We start from the raw sequence: 20,535 nt of genomic DNA on the forward strand, positions 1-20,535 counted from the left end.
GTTCTGGATCTGGTAGGCCCAGTCTCAGTCTCACAGGTGGCTACCAGACCAAATTGACATCAGCACAATATCCGGACTGGCACCCTGCACATCTTTCACTGGATTCACCCAGAACTTTTATTTGGTAAGAAGTTTACATTTATTTCTTCTCACCAGACGTAAACCACATAGCCTCCAATTGTGCTGCTCCCAAGTCAGGAGGGTGGGTTATCCTTCACATGGGAATCCAACCTTCTTCCTTCAAATTTTAACTGAGCTGTAGGCAGGATGCTTAATTACCTCATATTACCTATTCTCCTAGAATACTTTACTGATCATATTACTTTATTACCATCCCATTCTCCCCATATTTGTGAGCATTCTGTTCATATTGTTCTGCTCAGCTTACAACTTGCAACACCTGTCAACAGGAAGGGGAGGTAATGGGAAAGAGTTTTTGCCCTTTGTCTAAGTAATATAGATATGAAAGTTGAAGATTTGACTTTTGGGAGGGCTGCATTCTGAAGCTAGCAGGGCACATTTTCTTTACATCATAGTAATCAGGTAATTATTCTTCAAGAAACATAATTGACTGAAAAAGTTTATTTTTGAAAGATTCATATATGAAATTAGCAATATTTTTGTAATACCTGGGTAAGGATTATTGAGAATTTTATGACAATAATCAGAACCATTTTCTAACTGGTAAATGAAACCTTTTGATGAAAGCGTATAAAATAATGCTTCTTGTAGATGTTATTTACAGGGCATGACAACAGAAAGTGTTTGTTTTTTTAAAAATCATTTACAAGGTTTCAACATGTATCAGAAATGTTTTACTGCTTAAAGTGTGGAACTAAGGCGAAGACTGTAAAATGATTTTATGTGGTTTCGTTTTTTTCTTCAAACCATACAGGCAGCTAGAATACAGTGTATCTGACTTTTTTTAAAAGTCTGCCCAGTATCTGAAGGAAGAGCTAAGGGTTTAAGAAGACCTTATATTTGTCAATTAAAATTCCTTTCTGATTGTGAACATTTACTGCAGTCATTTTTAATGCCAATATTTGGGTCATTGCTGGGAAAGATGTGTAATGAATGTTGAAGTCTTTTTTTCTTGGTTAGTATTTGAACATTTGGGGTAATATTTCAGCAAATTTTGTTTCCAATTACTAAATATGCCCTAAATAGTGTATAATGCATCTGCCAGATATCAGCTTTTGATACCTGTTTCAAGAGTCACCATAACCATTTAGCCACTTTGACCAAACTTCCTTTTACACTTGAAAGCAGAACTTTGAATTTTGATGAAGTTTGGTTGTGTAGAATAACTAATATTTATGACTAGAACATGACCTGTCTTTGGATTTCCTTTGATCTTGTGTATAGAGTAGAATATTATATCCAGGTGAACTAAATAAATGATTACAATCAGTGGCGACACGGGGGTTTGAGGAACCCAGGGCAATGTTCTTTTAGAGGTGCCTCTACTTTGCCAAAGAGAACAGTTTTATGTCAGTTGCTAATCACACTCCTCGTCCTAAGTATGTTTTGTCAACAAAAGCCCCCGTTACGCTCAGGTGAGGTGAAATACTGTGAAAATTTCAGCTGAAAAAAGAAGAAGCTCCCAATGATGCCTCCTTTTGCCTCAGTTGTGTGGAGATCTAATTGACTTAACTGACCATGCCCTCAACTAATTAGCATATCAACTTTAAAAAGAATTTGAAACAATGAAAGAGTGCTCTTGAGTATATATTTCAAATTTCCTTAGAATTCAATGAAAAATGGCCACAGGATAACAATATGGATTTGTCTATGTTGTGTATAGTGAAATCTGTAGAGGTGTTCTGACAATTAAATCGTATGAAGGTGATATGCATAATGACAACAGTTCACCAGGATCGGCTTTATGTGGTAAGGATAGAATGGCACTGTACCATAAACACAAACATATTAATGGGGACCTCTAATGATGCATTTATGGCTTGCTGTAAATATGATTTGAAAGTGAGTGAAAATAACATTTATTTTCCATATTGTAATGTTTACTCATATAAGTATGTAATCTATAGTGGCTACAGAAAGAATATTAACTTAGATGTTGTTTCTCAGTTTAAAAGAATAGCAAGTATCTGTGTAACCAGTAATGGATATGGGTGCAGAAATGAAACTGTTAATGGGTACATATGAGAAATTAGAAAAAGAAACAAAATAAATAAAAATTGTTTCCTTGTCATACAAAATACTTCATATCATTTTTAATTTTATGATGTAGGAAGATATATGCACGCTCTCTTTATCTCTCTCTCCATACACTTCATTCACAAATTGTTCATTCTTTTTCATAAACATCTGCTTATACGTATTCAATGTAATAGACATGAATCTCATTTGACATGCAGCTTATAATTGGTTAAGCCAAGTTAAAAGAATGTATGGCATAACATTGATTGAAAATGAGCCATATCTACTGAATAAATGCAGTTTCAGCCACTATAAATAGTAATAGTTTAAATGAATGATACAGCCATTTAATTACATTGAAAATGCCTTTATATGGAGTAATTTTTCTACAAAGACATTACAATGATAATGACCAATGGGACAGAGATTTTTTTAGAATTGCAGCATTACTGAGATTTCATTCTGTAAAAAGGACCACAAATAAATCTTGTATGTCTAGATATCTGAAATCATTTCATCACTGCTGTTAGAATGCTGTAACATCTTCTTTATATATAAATTATACAATTACATATATATATATATATATATATATATATATATATATATATATATATATATATATATATATATATATATATATCCTAAAAATGCAAAATGCAAATCCTTTATTTTCTTTTTAAATAAAATGTCACTTCTTGATTGTATTATAAAATTTTGAAAGGGATCACAATAATATAATTACCTCAAGTGTATTTCAACATTGATTGGATGGATAATGATTGCATTGTCTTTCTCTAATTTTGCCATTAAATCTTAAATCCTTACTTGCAATACATGATAGCTCAATTTTAAGTCAGACTTAACTGTCAACTAATCCGGTTCTAAATTCTAGACTAAGGTTTAAGTTTAGATTAAAGTTTTGCTGCTTAAATCCAGATTTGACTCAATCGGATTTGTACAATAAATTAATGACAACACTCAGGAGAGTCTTAAATGCTGTTCATGTTTAAAGGTAGGATATTACTTGAATAGTTTAATTCAAGAAATAGTTAAATACTTTGTACATGGTGGGCATGTAAAACTGAACAAAGTAGGGGTCACCCGTTTTCCTAACTCTTTTCTTTTAACATGAAACATGCAAAATTCAACTAACTTGTGCCATTTAGAATTCTGGAATGAAAGTAGGGTACATTATATGTAACTCTTCACCTTCCCAATTGCAGTTAAATTTTATATTTAGATTTTGTCTAAAATTCTATTTTTTTTAAATAATCCTGGAAATTAGTTTGCAATGTATGTGTACAAGTTTTAAGAACACTTTCAATTTTCTTCAAGACAACTAAAAATTAAGTGTTTAGATGACCACTCAAAGAACACATTCTCACATCTACTGCATCGCACAAGAGTTTCCTGTTGCTCTGGAGGTGTGCCTCGTCATCAGGACTGCATTGGAGAGAGTATTATAAGATGCCGGGCGTCCTCCCTCCGATGTTGATACGGTTCTATTCATGGCGGCCATGCGATGGAGATCTGGAGTTGATTTTGACAGATGTCTAATATCCTTCTGGAGAAGGGTACTTTCTTCCACCATCGTGTCTTCTGTCGGGTCGGTTTTTCTTCTGCTTTGTAGTTTTTCAATGAACTCTCTCATAGGATCCGAAAATTCATATATTAAGCTCATTATCAGTATTCTTCCATCTTCGCAACCAATAACAACCGTGCGGTCATCATCAGCCACCTCCAGACAAGCAGCTCTACCATGAACAAATACTGATCCTACTTCTTTTCCGTCTGACGTCCTGACAACAACGATCTGTCGCAAATTTTCTGAAGCCCCTATGACGTAGCGGCCGTCCAGGGCTAGACGAACTGTATGCTTAGCCAACTTGCTAGAAATCTTCGTCACGAATTTATTCGTATCTAACTTAAACACTCTTAAGTCACCATCAATAACAGTTGAGTACTGACTAGAAATGCGAAGTGACTCTATTGCAGATGTCGGATCTAGAAAATCTAGCATATGCTTTAGGGACGATTTGGACTTCAAGTCATATATTACAGCTCCTTTGTGGATATTATTTGGTATGACTATGCCCCTGTTGGTTTCTGAGGTAAACATTTCCACTTGTTTTGTATAAACCACTAAAAGAGTGACGCCTGTAAGTTTGTGGACACTCAGGAACTGGTCTGCTTTTGATGCATTTGGTACAACATCCTTTAGCTCCATTATGGTGCCACCCTCACCCCTTGACACGTTGATATCCTTCAGCAACAGGCGAACATTGACTGTTCTCGAAGATATTGCTCCATTCTCCCTATCATAATTATCTTGGCACGTTTGAATAATTGCGGCAAAATAGAAAAGTCCATCCGCATTTATGACACATGGAGCTGATACAAACTCTGTGTCATATGGAAAGTCAGCTATCCTATTAGAAGACGTTTCTGGTTCAACTATGAATATGTTATAGATATTTTCACTCCAATCATGTTCATTGTAATATCCATATGTGACAAAAACAACTGCGTCAGACATTTCGCTGAAGAGAACATACCTGCTACTGCTGGCATGATAAATTTTTGTTGCGGATTCAACCTCCCATAAAATGTCGTCGGTAATGGCCTGGAACGTACCGTTGTTATCTACGTCATGCCCCATGTTTGATCTAGTGACAACATACTGCCCATCAGGTGACATGAAAACTTCCACTATTCGGTCTTCTATTATGTCTGTGTGTTGCAATGTCTCGACAACCTTGCCTGTTTCCAACGAAACGAGCTTCGCCTCCGGTAGGAGTTTGTCACAGGATACAATATACCCTGATTTCGAAGAGATGGCCATTGACTTCACCGGATTTTGATGAATGTTCGTGGCATGGTGAATATATCTATCTAGATTGTCTAAGTCCCAGACCTGGAAAGAGTTGTTCCGCAAAAGAGTAACGACTTTGTTCACTGTAGCAGATGTGAAAAGTCTAACGATTGGCGAGGTTGTAGATTGCAAAACTCGTACAGTATTTCCAGTTTTTGTTTCCCAAACGATGAGATAAGATGCTTTTGTTGCTACTATCATCTCATCCGAGACGGTGAAGCCAGCCCCTGAGAAAGTGTCAGTATTATCTACAAAAATTCCTGGAGGTAGTTTCTGGAAGCGGCGGACAATTTCGTCCTCCACTGTATCTATCAATACAAGAGATCTGCCAGATCGGACCAAAAGTAAAGCTTTTGAATTTGAAAGAACACATTCTTTAACTTCTAATTCGGAAAGAACAGTCTTGCAAGAGGATTTTTTGTTAATAACGTCAAATATTACAGCTTCAATCAAGTTGCTTTTTGTGAAAACATAGCACTTTGGAGATTCATTTATGAATATGATATCATGCGCTACGTCTGTTGCCTGGGCAATGCATTTTCTTTGCATCACAGGTAGCTCAAAAAGGAGAATGTTCCGCTCTGAATTGAATGCCACATACGTTTCTTCTTCGCTAATTGCAACAGCATGCGTATGAAATCCGAACTTGTGGAGAATCTCGCTTTTCTCAATGTCCACCACATATGGTCCAGGCTCTTTTTTGACGGAGAAAGCGATGTACTTGTTGGAAACTTCTATGTCTGCCACAACACCTGCTCCATAGTCAACCTCTCCATATAGTACACCAGAGTCAGATTTGTAAGTCTTGATCACACCGTTGTGTTGAAAAATATTTAGATGTTTTCCATCTCTCGTTGGATAAATCTGTCCAAGAGGTATCATCATGTCTGGCCTCTGATCACCAGATCCGACATCCCAAACTTGAAGCTGACTGCTGTAATTGGCCTTTGCAGTCAGCAGAATCCCATCTGGGCTTGTAATCATGTCTATGTCAATCGGACAATGGATGGCCCCACCTATATCGCATTCATATTGCAAAGGTCCTCCAGGCGCACTATAGATTTGGCAGTTGGGTACCAAAGGACAAAATCGCTGTGCTGCAAGGTCGATCTGATAAATGAGTTTCCGAATGTTGTCATACTCTGATAAATGTGGCAGGAGTCTACCGGTCAACTCGGTGCCAAGTGAATAAGGGTTGATCTTCAGGGCTGATTGGGATATTCGGAGAGCATCAGCGACAAGACCTATTTCTCTATCGTTCGTTAGACTAAAGTCAGAAAGCATCTGTTCTACTGACGTTCCTTTCAGTTTATTAGACAACCATTCGTACTTACAGAAAACTTCCCTTTTCAATTCATCATGTCTACCGCTTTGTACAAGGCTAAATGGTAGTTGTGACATTTTTCTTTCATTGTATCGGTCGAATGAATCGAAAGCAAGAGCCTGATGTGGCACAAAACGACAAGCTTCACCAAATGACTCGCAGATTTTGAACGTTGCCATGAGCTCAGCCGGGTGCTTAAATGTTTTTTTCTTCGACCCACTCCATGTCCCGAGATAGTAGTCAGCTATGTTAGAATGTATTACAACAAAAGCATCGGAGTTGTTTTCCAGATATCGCATTCTTGCAATATCTTTTAGTATCCGATATCTCCAATTCAAGATTGCTATTCCATCTATCTCCTTCTCTGTCAGGTAAGGCTTCAAATCTTGACGTAGTCTCGACCAGTAACGCAAAGGAATCCGGCGGACATGAGCATAGTGAGTTTGTGACAAGTAAACACTGTTCAAAATTTCATCATCTAGTGACATTAAATCCTCAAGTTCAGATTCACTGAGACCATTTTTCGCCGCAGTCACGTAGCCAATGCATCTGGATACAAAGAAACGTCCGTGTTTGTTCTCCAGCCTATTGAAGATGTTATTTACACTTATGATCATAGAATCTGTTACGATATCGTTCCTACAGCTGTCATAAGAACACATTTGGCAAGCTTCTGCATACAGTAGATTGACCTGAAGAGGAATTGCATCATGTGCAAATGCTTTCTGGAAATGTTTCCACTGATTGATGGAAAGTGCTCTTTTATTGACATTCAACTGAATCTTAAGTAGATTTTCGCAATCACTGCAAGAAAGCTTTGTGATATCCACTACGTTAGATGGCACCTTGTTTTCAAGTCTTCGAACCATGTCCTTTGATTCTGAACTAACAGTGAGAATTACTTTCACATTAGGAGCCAACCTCGATGGTAGCCATTCCAACTTATGACCATTGTTCGTTGTAGACAGTTGTTCAAGAGAATCTAATAAAAGTATGATCATGCCTCCATACTCTCCTCGCTGTAGGAGATCGATGAAATAGAACTTAAGAGCCTTATAGTCACTGGGGATTTCTTGCCTGCATCTCCCAGTAATATAAGCCAACTGATGGCATAAAAACAGAAGGAGTTGTTGGCAGTCAATCGATTTTGAAGATTCCCCGAGGAAGCGTGAAATCAAAACAGTCGGCATGGCTAAATCTGTATTTCTGATAGCCTCGTTTATATCATATACAGCTTTTGCAATCACTGCTGTCTTTCCACTTCCCGATTCACCTCTTACTACAAGAGGCTGATCAGTTTCAGATAGCAAATATCCTTTGATATTATTCAAAACGTCTTCCCTGTTGACAAAGGGTAAATGCGATTTTACAGCCCTGTTCCAATGCAAGGCGACCTCATGACATAAGGAATCTTCCTCTATTTCTTCACACTGTTCCATACGCTTGTCTATAAGACCCTTCACTGTGGAAAAGAAATGTGTTCCGATGCTCCCTAGATATTCTGATATTTTATTTCCATTTAGCAAGCCCCCACTCAACGTAGTAGTTGACACCATGAGATTCTCATTACTCAGGTCCCTACATGCTTTTTCCTTGAGATTATCTATCCTGATCTTAGCTTTTACGCCTGAAGTCGTGGACACTTTCTCGACATCTACAAAATAATTGGCATTAGACGCATTCAAGTGTTGATTAATGTTCGTGATGTCCCGAGTATACACAATACATTGGACGTTCTTCTCTTCTTTCGTTTTGTCCAGCAATCCCTCTTGAACTAATTGCTCGAGCTCTGAAAAGATAAAATATGCAGATCTCCATGAGCCATTCCATCATAATGAATTCTTGAAATTAATCGTGACCAGTTGAAGCAAATATGTTATTAAAACTTCACGTTCAAAATTCGAAAGAAGCCAGTACGTACTTTTACCTACTGTTTGTTCGACTCCTGGTTTATGAAGTAATCACGAACATATCAATGTTTCATAATAGACCCACGTTATATATATATATATACCCTGTTTATGTTCACAAAAGAACAAAAGAAGTTTAACTTATTCTAATGTATGTCTCCGCCAATATCGGACATTGGAGTCAGCGACACAAACATTTTATATGTTGATTTATTTTACTTTCCAAACATCTTGAAAATAATCAGATAATCATAATTACCAAAATAGACAATAATTAGGCATCTGTTTTTATCTGAAAGCGTGATCAGTGCAAATATAGATAGAATGACCCGTTTTCGCCTTTTTTGTTGACAATTTATACATTATATTATCCCCAAACAGTATCAGACGAGGCCAGTTTGCCTTCATATACCATGCAGTATGAAAATCAGACTAGTGGAATACAGTGCAATGCATTCATCAACATGCAATCAGTTCATGCTTGTTAGGAGACGGCGGAACCGTGTAAATAAAACTTTTACATGATAATCATTTCTTCGGGTTATTTCACCCATTTATGTGCACACAAAACTACCCTCCAACAGCGGGTGAAAATCTGTAAAACTCAACTTTTCAACCTCAGGACACATGAATACCCAAAGCCCAAAGAAATCGCGGATATGACAATAGTAAAAGATTATTATACAAGACCTAAATATACCAAAACAAGAATCAGTTGAAAAGTGATTATTATGTGCAAAATTACTTATTCTGAGAATTAACAAGCTGGTGACCTTGCATAGTTTTTCTCGCTGGACAGGCACCTAGAACAGGCGTGACCTTGAAATTAATCTCTCACCCAACTGGAACAAAGTTGTTCTGCATAATGGTGCTGTTCCACAAGGACTACCATAACCGGACATACATTGGAGAAATCTTTGCTAATATTGTTAAGTTATCTGGGTTAAGTTATCGGTGCCCTAGTGTTAAAAATATAGCCCCTGACCGATCATACAATTGTTTAGTACTACCTAAGTCGACGTAAATTAAAACCTTTAAGCATATTTAATTTGTTCAAAGCCAGAGCCGAATGAAAATTCTAAGTAGCACAGGATATTAAGAGTATCTGAACTTTTAAAGGCGCGGAAGAAATGTGTCCCAATTATTTTATGTACCAAGCAGTATTCAAAACAAGTTTTCTATTCTGATCTCTGACTGTGACTGTGGTTCACCATATGGAAATAGAACAAGAACTGCTTTATTGTTCACCGCTACGGTGTCCCAGTGACTAGAGCGTCCGCCCGGATGCGAGAGGTCGTGGGTTCGAACCCCGGCCGAGTCATACGAAAGACTTCTAAAAATAGTACCAACAGCTGCCTCGCTAGGCGCTCAGCATTAAGAGGTTAGTGTTAGGACTGGTCGGCCTGATGTCGGAATAATGTGACTGGGTGGAACATCATGCAACATGTCTGCGGCATGATACCCCAGTACGAGACATCACTTTAAACTGCCACACTGCAGACATCGTAGCGATATGACTGGAAAATTGTTAAAGCTACGTTAAAAATCAAAATCACACACACACACACACACACACACACACACACACACACGATTTATTGTTCTATGTTGTACTTACGGAAACAGAGAAATAAAAACGCGTACATGTGACAGAAATTAAATATATACTTCACGAAACGTGTATCTTGAAAAGGTTGTATACGTGAATCTTTAAGTGCATGAATAGTGAAAACAGGGCAAATTGTATGGTTGGATGTCCATGATTCATTTTTATTCTTAACTTAGACAGCAACGTATAGCTACCTTTCTAAATTTGTCTATTGTTTCAATATGCATTTCTTATTATTACCTATACGTGTTGGATTCGAAATAACTATTTGTTTTCAAATACATCGGAACTACAATTTGCCCAAATCCAAATTTCTCTCCGAAAATTATAACAACCGTGTTCAATCAGCAGGTCTTTGGTTTGAATGGGTGTTACTGAATTCAAATTATATGGCGAATAACAGTCCTTTCAAGTGCACTGGATACTGCAATAAGCTGACAAAGAACAGTACAAAACTAGTTTCCATCTAACCTTAGCGCTTTCGACTCTAAATGAGCCTTTTTCAAAAGCAAATGCAAAACAGAGACAAGAGCAACAAAAGAAAACGGTAAAAACGTTGAGATTAAAAACATTTTACATGACTATTTCTGCAGAAATAAAAGTTTGAAATGTTTGACGTTTCAGCTAGTTGTCTTCAACCAGATGCTGATGCTGAAAAAATATTTTATATTGACCTTGAAATCGATGAGACATTACAAAAAGGAGTGGGGTGAATGCGTTGTGCTGGAGAGTGGGTTTAATCTTCTAAACTGTGATTCTGGAGCAGGCTTGGAAAAAAATATATTTTTTCCTATATTAATACAGGATATATTTCATTTTGTGATATGAAAAAGAACTATTTTAACTCTTGGCTTCACTTCTCGTTAAAATATCACGGTTTTGGTACCAAAGATGTAATATATCCAGTATTAACGCAGAAAAAGAAATATTCTCTCTCTCTCTCATATATATATATATATATATATATATATATATATATATATATATATATATATATATATATATATATATATATATATATATAAAACTTTCAAGAACTAGTAATTAAAAATGGTGTGGCTTCCATAGGTGTCGCGCGGGTGATTGCGCAATAGGATATTCGGCATGACATGCGTGGAATGTCTTAGCGAGCGACGCGAATTCGCAAACACGGCAAACCTGATCCGGTAAAAGGAACATCAGATGGGAGTATATCGTTGCACTAACGTCATTTTGTCTCCGCTTGATACCAAACGGCATATACTCCGTGATTTAACCAATGCTTACGCGTACAGACACCGCGAGATTGCGATTTCAGAATGAAAATTGGCGGTATTTCCGTATACACGGAAACAACATGCAATTCTTTACATGGAAACCTTTTGCTGTTTGTTCATCCACTGGTACCAAATGGTAACGTATTGGCTGCCTCGGAGTATCAATCTGGTCCGAGACTGTAAATACATCAATGGTCAATGCCGGATCAGTAGCACGACGCTGTCCTCCTTTTAACCCCTTATGTTCATACAGATATCGATCAAAATTGTTTCCGAATATGCCAAACGACGGTGGGTCTAAAATCAATGTGGATGTAACGGTGACAGGCTTCTGTCGAAATGCCGCGGCAGGTTTTAACCCACTAGTGCGTTTGCTTTCATTATTTATTGAATGTATGATTGATGGAAGTCGTGTTATCCACTCGCGGGATCGGATCTGAGACCTCATCATCAATCCCTGCGTGTACTGATATCCGAACACCCGTTCTTCAAGTGAGCGGTTAAATCGTTCCACAATAGCCTGGGCGCGATCTATGTTAACATATCAAATACGAACGAGCATCTTATGTTTAGTCAGCAATGCAGCAACGACCTTTAGAAATTATTCATGTGGATCCACTTGCAACAGCCGTGACAATTATTATGGTGAAGATGCATAGATACGTTGTAAATGCTTCTGCGACACTTGCTGAATCTTTAGACGTCAACTACGCAGATTCTTTGTATCTTATGACAACATCTACAATAGTTAAAAATTACTTGTATGTACGTTCCCGGACACGATCATCTAAAGAAACAAAATATTAGCCTGTGTTATGTATATTTAATTTGTATTTGTTAGTTTTTTCTCCATGATTATATTTTATGTAAAACTGTATTTTGGACTTGACTTTGTCTAAAGTTCATTGTGTACATGACCAGAAACTTTAATTTAGTAAACAAAAAATACATAGTTAATATTCCTGTATGAGTGTGGCTTAGATATTATGATCATTACCAATGGAGATAAATGTGTTTATTTGGGTCGGGGTCTAGGATAATGAAACAACCCCCCCCCCATGGATTAACCTGTTATACCTGATGTTTATCGTGTTCTTTATTATAACTTTAGCAACAGATTTTATCTTGTTGACAACTTAGAATATTCTAGAAATGAACTTTTGACCATAATCTTGGTTTAAATTTTGTTTTAGCTTGTTATATAATGTTGTTTTTACTTGAAAAATTATTCATTATTGCATTTAACATCTGAGACATAATCAGTCTTATTTTTGTGTTCGATATTTCATTTGGGTCGAATTATTTATTCAAATTATTATTCAATGGAAATACAAAGTGCTTATCTATAATATTCTTGGACTGGAACATTATAATTTAGACTTATAGTGATTACAGACAAGAACATTTTTGGATTATAGTATTGGTTATATTGTCGTGATACATCAAAAGAATATAGCCCATCGCCACACTACAGGTCACTGGCACATTAGCATATTCAAGAGTACCTGCACGTCAACACAAACAATATTGGATTTATCTAGAATACCACTCGAATTCAGCTCAAACTTTATACTTTTGGACTTGTGATATAAACTTTAGGACTATTTGGGATTTATTTCACAATACTGTAAATTCTTTTTAAATTTTCACTTTGTATTCTAGGTAAATATATTATTTGTTGGATATTACAAAACTTGTTGATTTTCTTTCTTTCTGGTACTTATTTTAAGACCATAAAATCGTAACAGCTGATTTGACTTCTTAAGGTGTTTTGACAAGAGACTATCCACGGGAAATCTTACTTGGCACGTGTAGATAAATATGCCGTAACACTTATTTGGCCAACCACGCTCGAGCAGCCCAGTGGGTGACCTGTGCCACGTTCGCTAACTCTCAGCAGTAGATTCACCTTTCCAATAACCGTACGGACTGTAGTAAATTGAGGTTAGATTCGTATCTATTATATTATTGTGCTTTACCTCCAAGTATCCCACCAAGAGCAATATTAGCCATCGGCCCCCGAGTGGCAGAGTGGTCTAAAGCGCTCTCCGTTACGGATCACTGCCTTCTCACCTCTGTCTGCGTGGGTTCGAGTCTAGTATTCGGCTAATGTGGGTATGTGAGAAAGCTTGCCGGTAGCTTCTCGTGGGTCGGTGGATTTTCCCGGGGTTTTCCTGGGTTCTTCCTCCACCATTAATACTGGCCGCCATGCATAGCCTATCGTGTGCTGAAACATGGCGTTAAACCCCACAGCAACAGCAACAATATTAGCCATCAAGCCTCTTTTGGTGATCCATCTAGCAATAATTTCTCCTAGTGTGTGATTATTACGTTCATATCATATGTGAAATCTATATCGGCACGTTGTCGTGCACGGATATCACTTGATGCTTTGTTAGCAAGATCATGTCGGTAATATGCATCATCGACACGATTTATAGGAGCTTCTCGGGGTTTCGGTTGGTTGTTAGAATGAAGTATATCCAGTCGTGATCCAGACCGCAATAACTGTACCTAGCTCCCGGAGGGAACCATATGTATTTCACCAGGATATTTAATCCACGGTGTCACGGGTAGCTTCGCAACTAATGTTAAACCCTGGTTCACGTTTCCTGGTGGAGGTTTTCACAAATGTGAACTTCTTTGCTCCACATCGAACACAAGAATATATATTGCTTAGGTTTTTCCCCGACTGAGGCCGCGGGTGATCTGATAGCAATTATTCCCACTCCCGTTTATCTTCCGTGTCATAATGGCCAGTTAACAGATTTGTTTTACCTTTGTGGTCTAGGACGAGCACATGTTAGACATCAGCGGGGAGACATTGACAATGCAACTATACATTACAGGCTAGTCTGATATTTAATTACAACAGCAGTTTACATGTGCGTTAAAACCATGCGTGTTGTCAACCGAGAAAACCCGTTTACATGGCACATTTCGGAACTGGCTTTGGTGATGTTATTCGTGGATTGTTGAGAGGTGCACCAAAGGCGCTCGCGGACTTGTCATCGCGCGCAAGTGGCAATGCTGTCGTTCATAGCTTCAAAATCTTGCTGATATTACTTTGAAAAATGTAGGATTGCAAACAATTCAATCGATTCGAGATTGACTAAGACGATTTGTGACTCGACAATTAAAGGTCAAACCAAAATCGTTTAAACTATCATCAACAGAAAAAACGCTAGCCTCGGTAAGTGAATCATCAATGAAACCGCTCAACAACGTATAGCTGATTAAATAATTGCAAGTTTGACAATGGGGAGCGGATTACGGTTGTCTCGCAAATGGTATTAGACGAAATCAATAATGTAAAAAACAGTGGCACAGTTTAAATATACATATGCGTTTGACATGGATGCGCCTGTGTTAGTAGATCGCAACAAGAACGATTTTCACTATCATTCGTACCCGACTAGAGTCCCTGAATAACCAAAATCAGAATAAGAAGTGCAGGTTACGTTTCAGTTGTTTAACTTCCATGCGAGGCCTTCTTGGAAATCGAATTAAACCTTGAGCAGGCCAAAAATAATGATTACGGTGCCGATAACACGTTTGGATTTGTCAACAATGGCATCTTGGCTCTTTTTATTACTGCGTGTTATTCTATCGATGGAAAGTAAATCGAATCAATTCTTGACAGCGTGAAGTTGTTGTTATTTAACCCGAGGAGATAGACGGTCACTATTTTATTCAACGTTGCCGTTGAAAACGAGGCTAGACGGACCCATAAGCGAACGTTTTGTTGTTTAAACATTTCTGTGCATTCGATGGTTCATCAACTATGCAAACTCTTCTTGAGTTTACATTATCACTCAGAAAGTACACTTAGTAGTATACAAATGCCTATTGAATTTACCGGCAGTTAACCGCCCGACGCCGCCGTCCTGATGTGGATCTGACCAAAGCGGAGTTTACCAGCCGGGTTGTCGACCCGAGAGAGCTCGTACTCTGTCAAGATCTAACTTGAAAACTTACAACATCCATCATACGTTTTCAAGATTTTGTTATGAAGCTACAAGATGATGTCGCAAAGAACCTGGCCGAACTCGGTGAGAGCAGGGGAATCAGAGACTCTGGGATGTTAAGGGTTTCTACCAAAGACTATGTTGACAAAGAGGATGCTGCAACAAAACATGTATTAAAAGATCGCAGAGGTGCCTTTAACACCATGCATAGTAACTTCATGCGGCATGTTCGGGGCATATTAACCTGCGAAGGAGAGATAAAAACTGACGGCATAACAAAAATACCGATTTGTATTCACTCCTGTCGGGAAGGGCTTTGGTACGCTTAACCCTCGCATCTTGAAGGTGCATAAGTCTGGATCGTATTTATTCATCATAGCCGGCTTTAGTGGCGAGTGTAGTGCAATGTCAATAGTGATAAATAATGACCAGCGTGGTAGACTATCAAAAAAGTACCACCAAAGACAATGATGTTAAAAATCGTTCATATATATTATATCGGTGTCGTTGGTGGCCAGAGATGCAATTTAACAGTTTATGACCAAAACCAAGAAACATTTGCTACACAAAACGAGTGCGTAATTAGTGTAGCTATAGATAAACTTGAAACATGCAAGCAATCGCCGGAAACGTAAATATTCCTCGAGACCATATTTTGTCATGATTGTACGGTAGTTGTACCAGTGAAGAAAAATTATCAGTTAGTTGTGTGTGCATATGTTGCACTCGGACAGGATGGGTCTGGATAGGCTCTGCCTGGTGAACAAACTATAATGTGCGATCATATTACTATTAGAAGAACTATGATAGGCCCTCAGTGTTACCAACGCGGGAAAAAAATCAAAGTCTAACAACAGCCTCGTTACTTGTGAAAAACAAACGTATGTGTGTGTGACTGTATATGCTATTTTCAAAAGCGCAGCTGCCGCCGCCTTTGGTCTGGGTGTGACTGGAATCACTGTTGTGACAGCTATTACAGGTGCACAAATCGGAATTGTTGTTGGAGCCTTATCAATAGTAACCGTTGTGACTGGATGCGCTAGTAAATAATCTTGTCACGGATACATTCGCGAATACGTGTCTACTCAGAACATCTCGCAGCGGCACAAAGTAGTCTCAATACAATTAATAAACTCTTCTCGAATATAGACTTACAAATGTTTATATGAAAGACAGATGAAAAAAGTAGAATGCAAAATATAAGTATTCAAATTAGTATCAATTGTTACTTGTTAATTTTTAAACGTGCTTGTGTAAATAATATTACAAAGCTGTTTTAAGTATATTACCTGAATTAAAATATTTTCCTAGTATTGCATGTTCTAATTCCGCTTTATCGACACAAGTTTTAGCACCCAGTTGTAGCAAATTCAGCAACTCAGACCAGGCCTTGGAATCCTCATTAGTTACTGTAAAAAGAGAGGGTGGAATTGCAGACAGATGCTATGAAATGTTGTCGTCCTCAAACAAAGGTATATCTAGCTTGAACCCTTATGCCTTGAGTATTCGTAACATCGATGTTTTCATAAGGTATAAAGGCACGTTAGCAAAACAGTGGTTACTTGGTGCCGACTAAAAGTTAAGTTAGAGAGAACGAATTGCAAACAGAATTTTATGAAGACAAATCCTTCTAAATAAACTTAAACATAGTACTACACGATAAAACATTAAAGATAAAGATATTAAAATTCTGTAAAAAATTATCTTAATAAAAATAAACGTAAACAAAACATAAAAGCCCTACAATACTGAGTATAACTGTGCTACAAAACTATTTCCTCAGAAGTCCAAGTTATTCTGTGATGGTACATCAGCATAAAGTTTCTTATTTGAGTTCACATCATGGAGTTGAGGTCGAAGCACTCGACTAGAATGTGATCAACTGTCAATAGACACTGGTAGGGTATGCACTCCAATCAAGGCTGCCCTTCAAAACGTAGGCACGAAATAGGCATATGTCTACTTAACGCGACCGTAAGGAAAGCCAAATTCGTATTTATTGGAAAAGTCCTTTACCTCATGAACTACATAAGATATCTTATAAATTTTATGGGATATTTCATAAATGTTTAAGATTTATTGTAAAATAGTTTATTATCTTGTATACGTAATCTGATGTCTTATTAATTGAATCAGATATCTCATCAACTTTTATGATATCTTATTAACAGTCAAAATATTTCAGAAAATACATAAGATATATAATCTAGAAGACATCTTGGAAATTTTCTAAGACATTTTATAATCTTTTATATTAACATTGTTTTTAAGCGATTATATTTATTTTATCAGATACCTGATAACGTTAATTAGATATCTTGTGAATATTATGGGATATTTCATAATCTTTCCTATACATTTTATAAACTGTATAAATATCTTACAGATTTTATAAGACATCTTATAAACAACATTAAACTGACCAATATAACATAGTTGGTAAGATGTGTTTTATACTTAATATATCTTCATTAAAATTATATATAAAATGTAAAACAATATATGCAATACATCGTATACAGTTTTTGGTATCTTATACAGTTTTCGGTATCTTACACGTTTTTTTTTTTAATCTTATACAGTTTAATAGCTTGGAAATTCTATAAGATGTATACATGATACCTAGATTTTGGAATAAACTGATATTTAGTTCAAAACATAGCTCATAAACTAAAACTGATTCTGATACTCCTTCTTGAGAAGTAAAGTCTGTTTTATCATCGGCAATGGCACGTACAAAGCAAACATCAAGGAAGTCCACCGGAGGAAAGGCTCCGATAAAGCAACTGACAACCAAGGCAGTTCGTAAGAGCGCATAAGTGTCAAACTTCTCAAATTTGGATGTAGATTCGTGAAACTGAACTGTAACATTATAACAAAATACAAAATTCGGAGAATATACAGGGAAGGAACAAATTTCAGACGACGAGTAAAGCAAGAAAAAAAAAGGCGGAGGATCATAACGCAATACGAAATCTGGAGAAATATTTTAAGACAAAGCGAAGCGACACGGAAGAAGGATCTTTTCTAGAATGCAACTATCAAGAAGGAACCCAATATTTAGATATGTGTAATATACCGAGAGAAAGGGTACAAAGAACTTCAACGGTAATAACAGTTCAAAGAGTCATGAACCCCGACATAGTACAACAAATCCACTCGATACATAGAAAAGGTTACGAGGGCTACATAGTAACACCACCAGGGAACTCACCGGTCTTACCGTATAGAAAAATAAACATAATGGGAGAAATGGTAGCAGTGAAAAAACCGGAACCAATAGAAAGAAGTTCAAGAAACAGACAGGTGAACTCCACCTGTCTGATATCCCAATGGAGATACTCCTAGAGGACACTGTAGAATGTTTCGAAAATATATTTGGAATCAAAGCAGAAAACTCAAGACTGGCAAAAATCCTACGTTTTTCATCTATAATGGAATCAGAATACTTGGAATTGAAAAGACCAAGCTGAAGGAAATTAAAAGGACCTTCTGTTTACACAGTTTTCTGGTTAAAACACGGTACAAGGGCTGCATCTACCATATAATATGTAACAGATGCGGGGAGACGGGGCATACTCCGCATAAATGCCCAGAAAACCAACAGCAACAACTGCCAGGACATATACAACAACAACAAGAGACTCAGGAGCAAGAGATAGTAAGACAGAAAGTGCAACAAATTGAGGGCAAACATAATCTTGAACAAAACAATAAAGAACAGCAAAAGCAACAGACTGGACAAAAACAACAACAGCAGATAGAAAAAGAGAAACAGGGAAATCAGAACACAAAACACCAACAAGGAGAACAACAACGACAACACCTAGAACCAAAACAAGCCCAAGAACAACTAAAAAATAATTTGCTGAAACAAGCAACAGGAAAACAGAAAGCTGATGATCTCCAATATAAACAAAGGATGAAAGGAATAACAAACAAAGACAGCCAACTATAAAAAAGGAAAACGCACAACAAGGGAAACAGATACAGAAGAAAAGAAACGAAACAGAAGAAAAACAGCGAAGCAAAGAGAAATCAAAAATTACAACAGAGACCAAAACAACTGGAACACCAAAATTAAAACCACAATCAGCCGAATGGACAGACTGGTCGTCTGTCGATAAATAAATACCTAGAAGATTATGACGATGCCCAGAATACATGATGTCAACTACAACGACAATACCAGAGACAATAAGATCCAAACAAAACCCATCAACTTCGACAGAACAAACAGAAATAGATAAACGAAGAGAAAGAGCAAACAAGCTACAGCTTAGGGCCTCACAGTCAGAACTCACAGTCTGAAGGGGCCTCTCAAATTTATTTTATACCAAACAGGGCCTCTACAGCTTCCCATAGCTTAGCGCCTGGCTATGTCTAAATCCGGCACTGTTTGCATCTAATGATAGAATATCAACTGAGAAAAGAAGAGAAAAATATCGAATATAATGCTAAGCAATACAAGCCTGGTCAAGCGGCTGTTTTCTGGACTAAAAATATAAATATTAATCTCTTAAACCTTGATCCATATAAATGACATCTTGTCTTGAAAAAAAGTCAAAAACAAACAAACGTCATTACCCTTCTGTTGCAGACGACATACGCTGGGGATGACGTTTTGATCCTCTTTGTACCACTTGTCAATCAGACCCGAGTCATTACCGCTCTCCTCTAGCGCCATCTTGATTGTTTCCAATTCCTTGCTATCAATCTTTGTCGGAAGAAATGGGAGTCCATACTTCTGACCCAGAAAAGCCTGGATAACCGTTTATGACACAAATCAGTGCAAGTCTAAGAAAACTGATTATGTATTAGACCTGCAGCAAAGTACATTTTGTTTCACACAAAAAAGTGATAATTTAGATCTGGTAAAACTGAAATAAACAAAGTTATTTCACGTTTTCCAAAACATGGAGCTTGTGTCTCGTTCAAATACTCTATCTTACATACTGTGAACATGCTCTAAAGTGTTACATCGTTTTGATAAAGTCTGTCTGTGATAATATCATCACGAAATATTACTTATTCGTATTAAAAATACCACCTGTACCAATAAAAAATATTTGAAACATCCATCCATCCATCCATACATACATCACCAACTCGACTATGTAAATGGAGACTGCGTACAGAAAATCCATTTATTTATTACATATTAATTTTAATTTTTACTTATGGCGCTATAGCACGTGCTTGCTTCAAGAGATACGTTATATTTCAAAGTCTATCTATCACATATGTAGGAGGAGGTTTGGTTCGTGTCTGATACTTGAGAACCCACCACAAAGTTTGGTCCAATGGAAACTCTCTGGCAATGTCGGAGCTCCTCCTTGATGCTGTCAATCAGAAACGGGTCTCTGACAAGTTCATCGGGGACACCCCATAGCATGTCCACCATCTGAGAGTAAAAATACGTATCATTTAAAC

General features: G+C 37.2%; 1 protein-coding gene across 1 annotated transcript in view; it reads right to left on the minus strand.

Annotated features, from left to right (window-relative positions):
- Positions 1 to 567: 567 nt before the first annotated feature.
- Positions 568 to 20,535, minus strand: part of LOC149776839 (NACHT and WD repeat domain-containing protein 2-like) — a 39,468-nt gene continuing 19,500 nt past the window's right edge. Inside the window, exons 4-7 of the mRNA XM_089941565.1 lie at positions 20,390 to 20,506; positions 19,690 to 19,864; positions 16,392 to 16,511; positions 568 to 8,148 (exon numbers count right to left, since the gene is read on the minus strand). Coding sequence (XP_089797691.1) covers positions 3,551 to 8,148; positions 16,392 to 16,511; positions 19,690 to 19,864; positions 20,390 to 20,506 — 5,010 coding nt within the window. The 3' untranslated portion in view covers positions 568 to 3,550. The remainder of the gene's footprint in view (positions 8,149 to 16,391; positions 16,512 to 19,689; positions 19,865 to 20,389; positions 20,507 to 20,535) is intronic.

This window comes from Sinohyriopsis cumingii, chromosome 18 (genome assembly GCF_028554795.1).
Source record: "Sinohyriopsis cumingii isolate HCF-2022 chromosome 18, ASM2855479v2, whole genome shotgun sequence".
NCBI lineage: Eukaryota > Metazoa > Mollusca > Bivalvia > Unionida > Unionidae > Sinohyriopsis > Sinohyriopsis cumingii.